This window comes from Peromyscus californicus, unplaced genomic scaffold (genome assembly GCF_007827085.1).
Source record: "Peromyscus californicus insignis strain IS unplaced genomic scaffold, ASM782708v3 Scaffold_4__1_contigs__length_199733344, whole genome shotgun sequence".
Lineage (NCBI taxonomy): Eukaryota > Metazoa > Chordata > Mammalia > Rodentia > Cricetidae > Peromyscus > Peromyscus californicus.
In genome coordinates this window covers 170,365,137-170,382,487 of record NW_026294562.1, presented here as the reverse complement: position 1 = coordinate 170,382,487, position 17,351 = coordinate 170,365,137, and the positions used below count along the sequence as shown (strand labels likewise).

The 17,351-nt window shown below is 50.8% G+C and overlaps 1 protein-coding gene across 1 annotated transcript; it reads right to left on the bottom strand.

The window, feature by feature from the left end:
- Nucleotides 1-1,537: 1,537 nt before the first annotated feature.
- On the bottom strand, nt 1,538-17,247 carry Ethe1 (ETHE1 persulfide dioxygenase). Its single transcript, XM_052761579.1, has 7 exons — nt 17,088-17,247; nt 16,515-16,659; nt 16,009-16,157; nt 4,526-4,655; nt 2,988-3,077; nt 2,470-2,586; nt 1,538-1,733 (listed from the first exon to the last, which is right to left on the bottom strand). Exons 1-7 carry the CDS (start codon nt 17,166-17,168, stop codon nt 1,681-1,683), a joined length of 765 nt encoding a protein of 254 aa, XP_052617539.1. The 5' UTR covers nt 17,169-17,247; the 3' UTR covers nt 1,538-1,680.
- Between the last annotated feature and the right edge of the window lie 104 nt (nt 17,248-17,351).

The following is a 17,351-nucleotide window of genomic DNA, read 5'->3' as shown; positions in this document are numbered from 1 at the left end:
AAATCCTCAAAGGAAGATAGGAATGAAGATGGGGCCCTCCCCTCTAATAAGCCCTTTGGAAGGGCCCCGACCGGTTTAGGGAGCTGGACAAGGGGAGGGGGTATCCCGAGCTGAGTCAGCGATCTGCCCAGGGACAAACTGTGCCCCACAAGCACTCAGTTTACTATGGGGCGGAGAGCAGAGGTTAAAGGTCACAGCCAGACCCTTTCCTCTCTGTACAGAAACAGGAAAATGTGTGGCATGCAAAACCCGATTGTCAGATGTCAGGAGCTGTGCAAAATATTTGACTCACCTAAGCGTCATACAACAGCCCATAGAAGAAGAAATGGACTGTCTCCATTTTACAGCTGTGGGAAACTGAGGCTGAGGGAAACAAAGGCACCCAGGAACTACAACCATTCTAAATGATTTTTACATTTTATTTATTATCGTTGTGTAGGCGATAGTACAGGCACACAAATACCCCCCCTCAGGTACGTGGAGGTCAAAGGATAACATTGGGAAGCTGTTTCCTTCCAACCATGGGATTCGGGCATGGGACTCAGGTCATCAGGTTTGAAAGAGCCACCACACTCGATGGCCCACAAATGTTACTCTCAAAATCTGGGTTCATAACTCTTAGGTAAACTGTCACTCCAAGCCAGCACCTAAGAGATCATTCCAGATGATGGGGACAATAACAGTGACAGGGCGGGAAGTTGGTCATGCAGGCAGAGTGCCAGGTGTCACACGTCTGGATTTATCAGTTCACTGAAACATCCCGTTGTTATTATTTCCACTTTACAGACCAGGAAGCCGAGGGGTGGAGAGGACCTTACTTGGGTCTGGGACTCCCAGGAGAGGCTCACACAGAATTATGTGATGCAAGGCCATGAGACTACCTCCCCTACCTCAGTGTGTGCACCTCTCTCTGATCTTCCAGGGCTCCCTAGACCTCCATCCCCACCCCCATCGTCCTGACTGCTGCTGTCTCCCCCTCTTTCATTTTATTTGTGTGGGTGGCCAGCCTACATGTGTGTCTGGTGCCCACAGAGGCCAGATCCTCTGGAGCTGGAGCTACAGATGATTGTGAGCCGCCATGTGGGTGCTGGATGGAACCCAGGTCCTCTGGAAGAGCAGCCAGTGCTCTTAACCACTGAGTCATCTTTCCAGCCCCCCTCCCCTTTCTTCTTTCTTTCTTTCTTTCTTTCTTTCTTTCTTTCTTTCTTTCTTTCTTTCTTTCTTTCTTTCTTTTTTTTACGTTAGGGTCTTTCATAGCCCAGGCTGGTCTCCAACTCACTGTGTGATTGAGAATAACCTTGAACTTCTGACCCTCCTGCCTCTGGCTCCCAAGTGCAGAGATTACAGGTCTGCACCTGTGATGCCTGGTTAATGCGGTACTGGGGGTGGAACACAGGACTTCATACATGCTAGGCAAGCCTTCTACCAACGGTGCCACATCCCAGCCTACCCTCGGCTTTTGGAGGGACCAGAACTGAGTCTTCGCATTCATCTGGAAACGTAGTTCCTTCCCCAAGAAAACAAGCGGAACTCAGACTCGTGGTAAAAACAAAGTAAAGTGTATTTAAGAATCTGAAGTAGCTGACGAGAGTAGGGTAGGAGAGGAGAGGGGCTCTGGGGTGACGCCCCTCCCCCTCACCCCACCTAGTGCAACAGATGTGAGCAGCTGGCTGGCACGAGTCAGGAAGGTGGGGTCTGGACCCCACAGCGCATGTTTGCCGGAACAGCAAAGTCTGAAAAGAAACCTCAAATGATTCTGAGAATCAGGAATGACTCATGTCTCACAGGGGCCCAGAAATGCTCAGGGCTCTTTCGAGGGACTAGGGATCTAGTCCTGAATCATCCTCCTCAGACCCCGGCCCTCCTCCCTCAGACTCGGAATTCCAGACCTCAGTCTTCCTCCCTCAGACTCAGGGATCCAGGCCTCTGCTCTCCTCCTTCAGACTCAGGGGTCCAGACCCCAGCCCTCCTCCCTCAGACCCAGGGATCCAGACCCCAGCCCTCCTCCCTCAGACCAGGGGTCCAGGCCCAGCCCTCCTCCCTCAGACCCAGGGGTCCAGACCCCAGCCCTCCTCCCTCAGACCCAGGGGTCCAGACCCCAGCCCTCCTCCCTCAGACTCAGGGATCCAGACCCCAGCCCTCCTCCCTCAGACTCAGGGGTCCAGACCCCAGCCCTCCTCTTCAGACCCAGGGGTCCAGACCCAGCCCTCCTCTTCAGACCCAGGGATCCAGACCCCAGCCCTCCTCCCTCAGACACAGGGGTCCAGACCCCAGCCCTCCTCTTCAGACCCAGGGATCCAGGCCCAGCCCTCCTCCTTCAGACCCAGGGATCCAGGCCCCAGCTCTCCTCTTCAGACCCAGGGATCCAGGCCCCAGCTCTCCTCTCAGATCGAGGAGTTCCGGACCCTTCTCCCTCAGATTCACAGATTCACACCCCAGCCACTCTTTCCTCAGATCCTGGGTGCTCACCTATCTGCTGCGGCTTGGGCAAGTTCAGGTTGTCCATAACCTTGATAAACTCCTCACAGCTGAGGGTGAGCCGTGGGTTCAGAGTCCTTTCCTCCTCCACAGTAGAAACCGTGAGCCCTATCGGCAAAGGGGAGGGGAAGAAAAGTAACCAGGGGACCATGGCCTTGGGCAGCTCAGAACTACATTTCCCAGGAGGCCTTGGGGTGCCTCCCTAGCCTGGGACTGAATTGGCTCTTCCCTGAATGGTCCTGAGACGCCGTCCCGCCTCTCTTTGGGCACTATGGGAAATGTAGTTCCCACAGTTCCCTGCGCTCTAGGAGGACGTACCAGGAAAACCTATGCCCTGCAGATGTATCTTACTGTTTCTACATCCACACAGCACGCCCAAGCACATAATCTTTTCAGCCACAGGAATTTCTGGGTTCTGTAGCCTCCGTGCCTCGCGAGGACAGCAAGCAGAGGGTATTCCCTGGGTGTTAAGTGACAGCAGCCTGTCGTGGCCTCTGGCAAGCCCTCACCGTGGTAATCGTGAGCCGGGTAGATTAGACAGTTGCCTGGAAGTGTGAAGATCTTTTCGTGCACAGAGTGGTACAGAGTCCTAGCGCAGCCTGAGGAAAGAAAACTGAGAGGTCAGAGTCCAAGAGGCAAGGGGAGCCCCTGATCCCCATCTTCCAGAGAAGGACGGGAAGATGGAGGCCCTAGAGTTAAACCCCATCGCTCGTCTCCTGCCAATGCCCAGGTATCTGGAGACAGAGAAGGAAGGGCATACTAGGGGTTGGAACAGCGTAAATGAAGAACGGAGGAACAGTGAGAAATTCATCGGGATAATGTGTGGTTCGGTCAGGTCGGGCTGGGAGCCTCAAGAACCAGGAGTTGTGACATCCTCCCTGGGGAGGTGAAGGAAGGGTTCTGGGCCAGGACTAAAGGTAAGACGCGAGACACGGGGACCAGGGGAAGAGTGACTCTGGGATTTTGATAAGGAGTCCTGAGTCCTGGAGCTGGAGAGATGCTGCGGGGGTAAAAGTGCTGGCTCTGCAAACCCAGGGACTGAGTTCAATCCCCAGCACCCAAAGCAGGGTGTGGCCTACGCTCCCGTCACCCCAGCACCGTAGGCAGCAGAGGCAGGAGACCACTGAGGCTTCCTGGCTGCCGGCCCAGGTCCTCAAGGAGACAAGGTGAGGCGTCTGGACCAGGCACCCCCCAGCCACACACAGGTGCACATACACCTCACACAGATACACAAAGAATTCCTGAGTCCTCTCTTGGGGGGAATAGACAAAAGGGAGATTAGGAGTCACCCGTCAATCTAACTGCTCCCTAAAGCTAAACCCCAAAAGTTACACTGCCCCCTAACGATTAAACAACGTACAGTAACAAGCTTGGTGTGGGTGTGTGTGGGTGTGTGTGTGAGTGTGTGTGTGTGTGCATGTTCTATGTTACCACAATGACCCTACACTCTTTTTTTTCTTTTCTTTTTAATTTTATGTGCATTAGTGTTTTGCCGTGGGTGTCAGATCCCCCTGGAACTGGAGCTCCAGACAGCTGTGAGCTACCATGTAAATGCTGGGGATTGAACCCAGCTCCTCTGGAAGAGCAGCCAGTGCTCTTAAACTTGGAGCCATCTCTCCAGCCCCGCCTTACACTCTTGATCCTCCTGCCTCCACCTCCTGAGTGCTGGGATTAGAGATATGGTTCAGCTCTTCCCAGTTGATGAAGTATGAGGATTGAAGCCTGGGCTTCGTGTGTCTACCCACTGAGCAGCACTGCCCCAGCTACACATTCATTCATTCATTCATTCATTCTTGTAGCTGCTTTTTTTTTTTTTTTTTTTTTAGGCAGGGTCTCTCTACAGAGCCCTGGCTGTCCTGGAACTCACTACATAGACCAGCTGGCCTCGAACACGCAAAGGTCCTATTCTTTTTTGTTGTTGTTGTTGTTTTGTTTGTTTGTTTTTTTTGTTTTGTTTTGTTTTGTTTGGGTTTTTTTGGTCTTATTCTTAAGATTCTCACACACACCATCCCACTGAAATCTTGGGCTGGAGAAATGAGCGGGTCACCTTGTTGGAAGTCTGTCCGTCCACACCCGCGGATCAGCAGGGCATCTCCAGTGAAGGCCATGCTCTGGTCATTCAGGACAAAGGTGACACAGCCTGGGGTGTGGCCAGGGCTGGCCCGAGTCTCCAAGGCCTGGCAGGGATGCAGCGCACAGAGACAGTCAGCAGCAAGAGTCACAGGTCCCCCCCCCAAAGCCCCACCCACCCGAGGGAAACAATGGACGAAGGAATAGAACAACCGCTGGGTTTAAAGTTAATCTGAAGGCTGGACATGGTGGTAAATACATCAGACAGAGGCACTCGGGAGGCAGAGGCAGGAAGAACTGAAGTTCAAAGCCAGCCTGAACCATGACAAGCCCCTGTCCTGGGAGAGGGGTCGATTTGAACCCACCCACCCTCCCTCCCTCCCTCCCTCCCTCTCTCCCTCCCTCCCTCCTTCCTCTTTCTTTGACAGAATCTCCCGCATCTAGAGTGGACTCAAGCTTGCTATGAAATCCATGGTGACCTTGAACTTCCGATCTTCCTGCCTCCGCCTCTGAGCTCTGGGGTTACGGGGTTGCTCCAACAGGTTTGGTTTATACCGTGCTGGGAATGGAATCCAGGGCTTTGTGCATACCTGCCCAGTGTTTTGACAGCTAACCCAGCCACATCCCCAGCCCAGACTGAAGTTCCGAGGAGCAAAAATACCACAGATGGGTTCCCCAGACAGCCAGAGAGCCGGAGACATGCGTTTGTAACAGACTTATACCAGAGAGGTCATGCACTCGATACAAAGAGAGTTTGCATCTCAATAATAAAATAGAAAAAGAAGCACCAGGCTGGGGTTATAGCTCAGCAGGCTGTGCACACACAGAAAACAAAGACTAAATCAAAGACTAAAATTAGCAGAAAACAAAGACTAAATTAGCATTCAGAGTCATACTGTTGGGTTGTCGAGGGGGATCTGTGGGTAAAGGTGCTTGCTGCCAAGCCTGAGGACCTGAGTTCTACCCCCAGGACCACATGATGGTAGGAGAGAACTGACTCCCTCAAATTATCCTCTGATCTCTACAAGTATGCCACAGTATGTGCACACATAGGCAAATAAATACAACAAAAAAATTAAGTGCTGCTGTTGGAAAGAAACTTAATGGTATTTCAAAAATGCTTAATGATACAAAAAAAAGTTTAATATCCGTGCAAAAGATGGGCTATAAAGCAACTTCTACAATGAGATCCTTGTACTAAGTTCAGTAGCCCATGCCTGCAATCCAAGTACTAGGGAAGCTGAGGCAGAAGGATCAGGAGCTTGAAACTAGTCTAAGCTGCAAAGCTCTACGTTCCCTGAGCTCAGAGGGAGACCCTGCCTCAAAGAAAAAAGTGGTGTTCTTGGTAAGATAAAAAAGTTACTAACTAAACGTATACTTTATTCTTTTTTGTTTTTGTTAGCGTTTTGAGACAAGATCTTCCTAGGTAGCCCAGGCTGGCCTCGAATTCATGAATCTTCCTGCCTCAGCCTCCCAAGTGTTGGAATTACAGGCATGTGCCACCCTCTTCTCTGTAGTGGGAAGAGACACTTCTTTTGACTAATGGTTCCCAAGGGTCTCAGCCCGGTGGCAAAAGCCTGGCAGAGTCGTGGCAGCTGGAGCGTGTAGCAGAGACTCCTAGAACCAGGATGGACCACTAGGCCCTGACTCTCTCTTCCTGGCTGTCCAGTGCAGACTCCCTGTCATGATACCCTGTCCCAGCACAGGTTCACAGCCAGCTCTTCGTAGACTGGAATGTGGAAACACTGAACCAGAACAAAACTTTCCTCTTTTTAAAAACATCTAAAATTGCATTTTATTTACTCTGTGTGTGTGTGTGTGTGTGTGTGTGTGTGTGTGTGTGTGTGTGTGTACATGTGTGCCATGGCTTGTGACTGTTGGACAGATGACAACCCACTGGACCTGGTTCTCTGTCTCCACCATGTGGGTCCCAGGGTTAAACTTTGGTCATCAGGCTGAGCAGCAAGCATCTCGTACCCGCTGAGCCACCGACCCAGCCCACCTCTATTCTTTCTTCGTGGCGGGAGCCAGAGAAACGGATCAGCGGATAAAAGCACACACCACTCTTGCACGGGACTAGAGTTCTATTCCGAGCACCCGGGTCAAGCGCCTGTAACATCGTGTTACAACCACTTGTAACTCCAGTTCCACACCTGACTCACGTACATGCTAACACACACACACACACACACACACACACACAATTAAAAATGAATCTTTTTTGCCGGGCGGTGGTGGCGCACGCCTTTAATCCCAGCATTCGGGAGGCAGAGCCAGGCAGATCTCTGTGAGTTCGAGGCCAGCCTGGGCTACCAAATGAGTTCCAGGAAAGGCGCAAAGCTACACAGAGAAACCCTGTCTCAAAAAACCAAAAAAAAAAAAAAAAAAAAAAAAAAAAAGAATCTTTTTTTAAGATGATATTTATCATAGGCATTTATTTTGTCACAGTGACAGAAAACTAACAGCCAAAGAAATCAACATGGAAGCACACTGTGCTAAAACTTGGGAAAACAAGCCCACCATGGTGGCACAGGCATACAAACCCAGCATTGAGGAGGAGCAGGCGTTCAAGATCCCGTCTACTGCTGTGGGATGTTCTGTACGCTGTGAATATGTGTTGCTCTGATTGGTTGGTAAATAAAATGCTGATTGGCCAGTAGCCAGGCAGGAAGTATAGGTGGCATAAGCAGGCAAGGAGAATTCTGGGAAGAGGAAGGCCAAGTCAGGAGATGCCAACCGTCCAGGAAGCAGCATGTAATGGCACACAGGTAAAGTCACAGAACACATGGTGACATACAGATGAACAGAAATGGCTGAGTTTAAATGTAAGAGCTAATCAGTGGTAGGACTGAGCTAATGGCCAAGCAGTTTTAATTAATATTAGCCTCTGTATATTTATTTGGGTCTGAGTGGCTGCAGGACTGGCGGGTGAGAGAGATTTGTCCTGACCGTGAGCTAGGCAGGACTGGAGAAACCTCCAGCTACAGTCTGCTGTACTGGATTTGGGGCCAGCCTGAGCTATATGAGCTTTGTCTCAGAATAAAACAAGATAAAATAACGTCTGAAAATAAAAAAAAAAAATCTACAAATGAGGGCCAGCAAGATGGTTCAGGGTATAAAGGGGCTTGCTGCTATGCCTGATGACCTGAGTTTGATCCCTGGGACCCAAGAGGTGGAACTACAGCATATGCATGCCACCACCCACCTCTTCTAGAAACCAGGTGGGCATCAGGGCTGCTGGCGTCCAGTGAATAACACCCACGTGAGCTGTTGTGTCAAAATTATGCTAGCCTCATATAAGGCATTTGGAGGCTTTTCTTCTGTCTCCAGGCACTGAAATGTTTTGAATAGTTCTGGCATGATTGTTTCCAGTAAGCATGCACTGACTCTCTCATGTGACTTGCGAGGTTTAGTTTCTATTCATTCATTTTTCGCAACTATTTGTGTACAGGGAGATGGGTGCTGAGAATCAAATGCAGAGCCTTGAGTATGCTAGGCAGGGGCTCTATCACTGAGCCACACCCCCAGTCCCTCACTGGGGGATTCTAGGCAGGGGCTCTACCACTGAGCCACACCCCAGCCCCTCACTGGGGGATTCTAGACAGGGGCTCTACCACTGAGCCACACCCCCAGACCCTCACTGGAGTATTCTAGGCAGGGGCTCTACCACTGAGCCACACCCCCAGACCCTCACTAGGGGGCTCTAGGCAGGGACTCTACCACTAAGGTATATCCTCAGCCCTCTTTTTTTATATGTATAAAGATTTATTTATTATGTATACAGTGTTCTGCCTGTGTGTATGCCTGCCCACCAAAAAAGGACACCAGATCTCATTACAGATGGCTGTGAGCCATCATGTGGTTGCTGGGAATTGAATTCTGGTTCTCTGGAAGAGTAACCAGGGCTCTTAACCTCTAAGCCATCTCTCCATCCCACTCAGCCCTCTTTTTAACTTATTTGTTTAGTTTTCTTTTTACAGGGTCTCATGCAGCCAAGTAGCCTCAAAATTATTCAGTAGCCCAGGCAGGCCTTCAGTTTGCAATCTTCTGCCTCAGTATGCAGAACAGCTGGGATTAAAGGCCTCTCACATCTTCTGAGATGCTCCCATGGTCATCGTGACAAACATTCCCGTCACTTCCCAAGGTTTCTTTGTACCCCTTTCAAATACACCCTTCCTCCACCCTGTCCCCAGCTGAGCCTTGGCCTGCTTCCTGTTACCACAGATGACTTTGTCACTCATCTATTCTAGAATTCTATGTAAATAGATCAAAATAGTTACAAACAAAACAAAATTTTTGGAAGCAGATAGCCTAGCTCTTAATCTCAAATCTACCAGCTTTTTGGGCCTATCTGCTCATTTGCAAAATATAGACATTGTCCCCAGCCCCTTGGGATGCTATAAAGATTAAACTGTTTCGTGTATATGAAGTACTTATAAAAATCCTCAGTACACAGTTGGTGCCTTACAGTAAAAACAAGAATAAGGGGTTGGAGAGACGACTCAGCGGTTAAGAGCAAGCATGTTCTCGCAGAGGACCCTGATTCAGTGTCCGACACCCACAATGTGGCTGACAACCATCTGGTAACTCCAGGCATACATACACACAGGAAAAACACTCATACATACTTTTTGTTGTTGTTTTGTTTTGCTTTGCTTTTCAAGACAGGGTTTTTCTGTGTAGCCCTGGCTATCCTGGAACTCACTGTAGACCAGGCTGGCCTCAAACTCAAGAGATCCACCTGACTCTGCCTCCCGAGTGCTGGGATTAAAGGCGTGACCCACCAAAATAAATATTTTTTTTAATTTTAATGATTTAATAAATATATCTGCCCAGTAAAATAAACGTATATGTTTTTTAATTTTTAAAATAATAATAAGACACTGGGCATAGTGGTGTGACGCTGCCATCTCAAAACTCCAAAGCAGGAGGATTACAAACTCAAGGCTTCCGTGGACTGCTGAGTGAGTTCGAGGCCAGCCTGAGCAACTCAATGAGATTCTGTCTCAAAATAAAAAGTAGGGGATGGGGGCGGCTCAGTGGTTAAGAACACTGGATGCTCTTGCAGAGGACCCAGGTTCGATTTCCAGAACTCACATGGCGCCTTTCAATCATACATTTCAGGGAAACTGGCCCCTTTGAACACCAGGCACTCATGTGGAGCTCATATGCACATGGAAGCAAAACACTCATACACATTTAAAAAGGAAATGAACAAACAAACAAACAAACACAAAACAAATGAACAAAAAAAAATCCATGTCTTTTAAAAATATAACAATAAAGCTGGGGACCTAGCTCCGTGGTAGAGCACTTGTCTACCTTGACCGAGACCCTAGTTCAATCCCCATTACTGGAAAAAAGTTGTAGGCGGGGTTAACCTACAGAAGACGGCCTCCACTGTTTGCTGACTGATGAATCCCCTCAGCTGCAGAATATTCCGGAAGAGTCCTGCCGGCCTAGCAACAGCTGGCCCGGGGCCGTCGTGACCATCCATCCATCAACAATGCCTCTTTCTTTCCAGGACGCATAAAACACAGGATATCATCTCCATCCAGGGCCTCTCCTAGGCTCCCGGGCGGCCTCGCAGTTCACACACCCTGCACTGCCCCCTGGCGGTCAGCAGGCTGCAGGCACCAGATTCTCCGGCTCCTTCCGCCTTCTCAAGTCCTAAGTGGTGTTGGCGCCCTCTGCTGTTCGTACGCCCTCAAATCTCATTTTTCCACTGCTGCCAAATGGCTCTGCGTCTCCACCAGCTACAACCTTTCCTTTATTTTGTGAAAGAAAAGGTGTTTGAGATGGCTCAGTGGTTAAGAGCCGTCGCATTGGACTAAGTTCGGTTCCCAGCACCCACATGAAGGCTTACACCCGTCCTTAACTTCAGTTCTAGAGGATCCCGTGTCTTCTTCCGGCCTCCGCAGGCACCAGGAATGCACACCCATGTATTTACATATAGGCAGGCAAAACATGCAGAAACATAAAATAAAAATACTAAATATTTAAATAAAGGACGAGGAGGCTGGCAAGATGGTTCAGCAGGAAAAGGTTACAACCTGAGTTCAATCCCCACTATCTACACTGTGAAAGAAAAAAAAAAACAACTGAGTACCAAAAGATGTCTGTCCTCTGACATGAACCCTGCACATACACACAATAAATCATGTAATTTTTAATTAAAAAGGGTTAATGATAACAACAAAAAGAGGACTAAGGATGTATAGCTCAGAGGTACAATGCTTGCCTAGGGGCTGGGGTGTGGCTCAGTGGTAGAACCCCTACCTAGAATCCCCCAGTGAGGGACTGGAGGTGTGGCTCAGTGGTAGAGCCCCTGCCTAGAGTCCTCCAGTGAGGGGCTGGGGGTGTGGCTCAGTGGTAGAACCCCTGCCTAGAATCCCCCAGTGAGGGACTGGGGTGTGACTCAGTGGTGGAGCCCCTGCCTAGAATCCCCCAGTGAGGGGCTGGGGGTGTGGCTCAGTGGTAGAGCCCCTGCCTAGAATCCCCCAGTGAAGGGCTGGGGGTGTGGTTCAGTGGTAGGGAGTGTGCCTAGCATGTTCATGGTCCTGGGTTTCATCCCCAGCACCATAAGAGAAAAATGGCATCCAGCAATTTCACTAAGGTTAAAGGTATGTTCTCTCTGTGACTCAGCAAGGCAATTCCTTGGAACTGAGGGCAACTTCCGCCAAAGGACTTGTACAAACAAGAACATCAATACCACCACCCACTACAGTAGTGAAAACCATGGATAACCATGCAGAGAGCATGAATAAGCAAACTGTGGGATCCACATCAAGGGTTGGCAAACTGGGGGGGACCAAATTTGACCTACCCCTCCCCACTTAAGCCCTATCATCTGAGAGTACTTGGCTGGAACAGAGCAAGTGTGTGCACTCACGCAAGCGTGTGCATGCATGGGATCCCAGCAAGGCGGAGGGGAAGGCAGGAAGATTACATCAGGAGTTCAAGGTCCACCTCAGCAATATAACAACAAGTCCAAAGCCAGCCTGCACTTTGTGAGACCCTGTTAGCGGAAGTGGGGGAGGGTGGATTTTAGCCAGGTACGGGAGCACAGGCCTAGGAGGCCATGACAAGAAGATCTCTGTGAGTTCCAAGACCACTAGAGTCACACCAGAGGCAGGGCATTCTAAAACTCAAATTTTAGGAGCCATAACTGAAGCTCCTGAGCTCACAGCCATACTTCTACTTCTCTGTTTGTGCCAATCATGGCTTTCACATGCCACAAGAGGAGAGCCAAGTCTCGGGAACACATTCCCTGTGGCCTGTCAAGATTAGATTTACTATCTAATCATCCACAGGAAAAGTTGACGAGCCCTGACTACAGAACCATGAGAAATAAAGAATTTAAACTCAGAAGGCAGAGGCAGGGGACTCTCTGTGAGTCTGAGGCTAGCCTAGACTAAATGATGAGTTCCAGGTTGACCAGTGCTACATAGTGAGACCCTGTCTCAAACCATCAACAAAAATGACAGTTGTGGACATCAAGTGGAAAGAACAGAGACCACGGCCCACACACTCTGTGTACTTCTTATCTTTCTTTCGTTTGGAGAAAGGGATTCACTCTGTAGCCCAGGCTGGTCACAAGATTAAGACCTTCCTGCATCTCCTGAGCTAGGATTAGAGCATTGCATCACCCGGCTTGTAAATCTCCCAAAGTTGAACGCCAAGTGAAACTATCTGTGATTGTGTAAGTCAGGATGGTCCCTGGGCAGACAGATCGGCGGCCAGGAAGAGCAGAGAGGCCTGTGGGGTGATGAGGATGTTCTGGGTAGGGATACAGGAGGAAGGGACCCAAGAGTAAACATGTAAAAACACAAGCGATTTATACAAGTACAGTGTGTGCACTCTTTACCTCATTTTATGTATAACACAACTTTTTGTTTTGTTTTAGAGTTTGCAACAAAGTCTCATGTCTTACTTTTAATGTTTTGTTTTTTGGGTTTTTTTTTTTTTTGGTTTTTTTTGTTTTTGTTTTTGTTTTTCAAGACAGGGTTTCTCTGTGTAGCTTTGTGCCTTTCCTGGAACTCACTCTGTAGACCAGGCTGGCCTCAAACTCACAGAGATCCGCCTGCCTCTGCCTCCCGAGTGCTGGGATTAAAGGCGTGCGCCACCACCGCCCGGCTACTTTTAATGTTTTTATTTACATTTTACTTATTATTATTGTGAAGGGGTGTGAACGCATGGCCCAACTGTGGAGGTGGAAGGATAGTTTGTGCGTGTGGAGCTCCAGGTTGGCCCTGAGCTCATTATATAGCCAAGGATGACCCAGAAATCCTGATCATCCTGCCTCCGCCTCCCAAGTGCTGGGACCACAGGCTTGTCCCAAGTGCTGGGACCACAGGCTTGTCCCACCACTCCCAACTGTAATTCCACTCTCAAAGGGGACAAAAACATAACGGTCAGGAAAAACAGACCCATATAAGATGTGTAAAGAATTTACACAAAGTGAGACCCACACTACCTAACACAGACAATGGCAGGTGTTGACACAGCTGTGGAGTACCCAGAACCTTCACACCGTGCTAACAGGACCACAACCGGCTCCCACAAAAAACAGCACAAGAACATTCACAGTATCACTACCCACAACGGTCCCAAAGTAGAATACCCATCGCCTGATGAATGAATAAGTAAAATACGGTGGGTCCATCATCCATCAGACTGTTGTTCAAAAATAAAGGGAAATGAAGTACCAATGGGGGCCTGAACATGAATGAACCCTGGCAACACACTAAAAAAAGAAGCCAGCCTGAAAGGCCACAAGCTGTGTGCTCCTGTCTCTATACGATGCGCAGACAGACAGAAAATCCGGACAGACAGAAAGGACAGTAAAAGAAAATAAAAGCAACTTGACGCCCAAACATAATGGCATATATACCTGAAGTCGCAACTACTCGGGAGGCTGGGGCTGGAGGATCAGAAGTTCAAAACCAACTTGGGAAAGTTACTAAGACCTTCTCTCAAAATAAAAAGGGTTGGGGGTGTGGCTCAGTGGTAGCGCCCCTGCCTAGAATCCCCCAGTGAGGGGCTGGGGTGTGGCTCAGTGGTAGAGCCCCTGCCTAGAATCCCCCAGTGAGGAGCTGGAGACATGGCTCAGTGGTAGAGCCCCTGCCTAGAATCCCCCAGTGAGGGGCTGGGGTGTGGCTCAGTGGTAGAACCCCTGCCTAGAATCCCCCAGTGAGGGTCTGGGGTGTGGCTCAGTGGTAGAGCCCCTGCCTAGAATTCCCCAGTCAGGGACTGGGGTATAGGATGAATCAGACCCTAGGTTTTATTCCTGGTACTGGGAAATGTTTCCTAAAGGCTGGGTGTTGTGGTACAAGCAACCCTAACAATTGAAGGGTTGAGGCAGATAATTGTGAGTTTAAGGCCAGCCTGGGCTATGTAGCACTACATAAAAAGAAGGAAAGAGGGCTGGAGAGATGGCTCAGAGGTTAAGAGCACTGGCTGCTCTTCCAGAGGTCCTGAGTTCAATTCCCAGCAACCACATGGTGGCTCACAACCATCTGTAATGAGATCTGGTGCCCTCTTCTGGCCTGCAGGAATGCCTGTAGACAGAACACTGTATACATAATAAATAAATAAATCTTTAAAAAAAAAGGAAAGAAAAAGAAAGAGATTTCTCCGAGGCTGGGAGGGAGAAGAGGGAGGCTTTGGGTGACACCTCGTCAGGAGTAATGAAAACATCCTGAAATGGTGTGCAGAGATGAACACAGCATTTTATGAATGCACTACCAGTCACTGACTTGCAGCCTTCCGGTGAGTGAATCATACAGTATTTGGATTATATCAATAAAATGCAGTAAAGGAAAGACAAACAGACACAGCTAAGCCCTTCTGTACTCGATCACTGAAGGTATCTCTGTCTGAATATTGGGATTAAAAGTGTGTTCACAAATTCCAGCTTTTTTTTTTTCAGGGTCACACGTAGCCCTGATTGGCCTCAAACTTCATATGTAGCTGAGGGTGACCTTGAACTCCTAATTTTCCTCTCTCCACCTCCCACCCAAGCACTAGGTTTACAGGTGTGTGCTCATCACACCCATTTCAAGGCTCCTCTGTTGTCACTTTTAAGATTTTATTTTATTCTCACTGTGTGACCCTGGCTGTCCCGGAACTCTCTCCAGGCTGGTCTCGAACTCACAGAGACCCAGCCTCTCAGCCTCTGCCTCCCAAGTGTTGGGGTTAAAGGCATGTGCCACTATGACTGGCTTGTTTTTAAGATTTTTAAGCAGTCATTTTATTTATGTGTATGTCTGTGTAGCTAGACAAGTGCATGTGTGTGCCAACAGACGCCAGACAAGGGTTCCGGGTCCTCCTGGAGTCGGCAGGGGAGTCCATTGTGACCAGTCTGACGTGGGAGCTGGGAACCCAATTTGGGTCCTCTGGAAGAGCAGCAAGTGCTCTTAACTACGAAGCCATCTACCTAGCCCCGAAGGGCTCCTGTTGACACAGCCCTGGTCCTTCTAACCTTCCACACTCCTCTCCAGCCCAGAAACACTTGTTACTCTCTAACTAGCAGGGCTGCCACAAACGAACCAGGGCATCTTTCCAAATACAGGGGTGAAATCGAAGTCTCTCACGGCAGCTACACCCTCTCCCCACAACACACGGCCCTCACGTCCGCTAACCGCCTCCAAATAAACTGTACCCATTCCACAAGACCATCAGCCCAGAGGCCGGGACCTCACACTCTCACCAGACACTCTGTTCCCTACGTCAGCCAAACTACAGCTTTGGCAATTCTAACCACCTGCTTCTCCTCCCTCTGGGTACAACCCCCCACCCAGTCCACTGTGCCCTGGGTTGCAAAGCTGGCCGGAAACCTGCTGATTAAGCTTGTAGCAGAGAGAGAGAGAGAGAGAGAGACAGACAGACAGGCACAGAGAGACAGAAAGACAGAGAGAGACAGAGACACAGAGAGAGACAGAGAGACACAGAGAGAGGAAGAACTGCCAGCTCTCTCCTGGGTGAGGCAATAGGGTTGTGGCTAGGGTGAGGCTTCAGGGCCAACATTTAAGGAAGAACCCACTAATACGTGGTTGACCCCAAATTTATACCACCATGCCAGTAAGTGCCACCTTAAGTGGTAGCCCCGGGTACCTCACTAGACCCAACCTAGACCTACTGCTGGACAACGGGATGCTCCTTCTTCAATGCCAAACCCCAATCAGCTTTTATGGAAATAGCCAGGCCAAAAAACCTGCCCCCAAGGCCGCAGGAAACTTCCATCTGTTGACTTAGGAGGATTGGCCAGAGGCACACCTGCCTCCAGCCTCCAGCCCCAGTGCCCCACCTGGGTTTATGGTACTTTCCACAGAGAACAGAGCCGGGGAGTCAGAGCCTACATCCACTACATCCACTGACCCTTCTTCCCCCGGGCCCAGCAGCCCATCTCCCACCCCTCCCACGTGCACCCTCTTCTCTAAGACCCGACATCCAACTCACAAAGCGTCCGAAGCGGATGGAATCACCTTCGTCGATGTGCAAATCAGCCTGGGCTCCGCTGAGGCGGGAGATGACAGATTGGCAGCCGGGGAGTAGGGACCGGAGAACCCCTGAGCCGGTGATGTGGTCAGCATGGCAGTGGGTGTTCACTAGGAGAGAAGAAGGCAGAGAAAACTCAGTGTTTCCAGCCATCCAGCCCTCAGACCCAAGGAGGCAGACCCTAGTCAGCCTCCCACAGACCCAGAATCCAGGCCCCAGTCTCCCTCAATCAGATACCGTGGTCCAGACCTCAATCCTCCTCCCTCAGACCTAGGGGTCCAGGCCCCCCACCTCCTCCTTCAGATCCTGGGGTCTCGCCCCCAGCACTCCTCCCTCATCCAGGGAGACTCAGGGGTCCAGGCCACAGCCATCCTCCCCTGGACTAGGGGCCCAGGTCCCTGATTTCCTAGGCGCACTTTCTCCGTGGCCCCGCCTCTCTCCCGCCCAAGTTTGGTCCGCAGACTAACCAGCGTAGAGCAGCTTCAGCCCCAACTCCTTCACCAGATGAGCATCCCGCTGCGCCGTCTCCAGAACTGGGTCGATCAGAAGGGCCTCTCGAGACTCCCGGTCACCCAAGAGGTAGGTGTAGGTACAGCTCTTGGGCTCAAACATCTTGGAGGGGTGGGGCACCGGGAGAGAGTTCCTGGACCTGACTCCCATGCCTGGGGACCCAAGGATCCAGGGCTCCCTCCCCTCCATCATCTTCTAGAATGAGCAACCCCACCCCTCTTTGCCCAGGGGTCAGGAGTCAGGGGGTCTCCACCGGAACCAAGAAATTCCATCTTCCAATACGTCCCTAATCAAAGACACCCCCCCCCCCCGCCCGCCCTCCGCTGGCAATGGGCCCCAGACCCTCGGCCCCAAGCCCGGGGTCTCCCTGACCACCTCCTTGAAGGGATCGGGAGCCCTTTTATTTGCAACAGCCAGGAGTAAAGGACCCCCGGCCCCAACCCCTCTCCATCTCCTTTAAAGGACAGAGGGGTCCCACCCCACCGGCCGCCCCGGACCCGGGGTCCGCTCGGCCATCCGCCTCGCCGCACCTGCCGCAGGAGGACCGGGGCCCTGGATGAGCTTTGCTGGCTCAGGCGTCGCGCGGCGACCCTGAGGGCCGTGCTCGCCATCGCGCCGGGGCCCGCTCCGCACTGAGCCCAGCAGCCACCGGCCTGAGCCCTACGCACCCGGGCTGACCCGGGAGGGCGGGGCGGGGCGGGGCGGGGCGGGGCGGGGCGGGGCCTGTCTTAAAGGAGCCGCAGATGACCCGACCCAGGAAGGCCGCAGGCAAGGGCTGCCGGGAGACCCTGAAA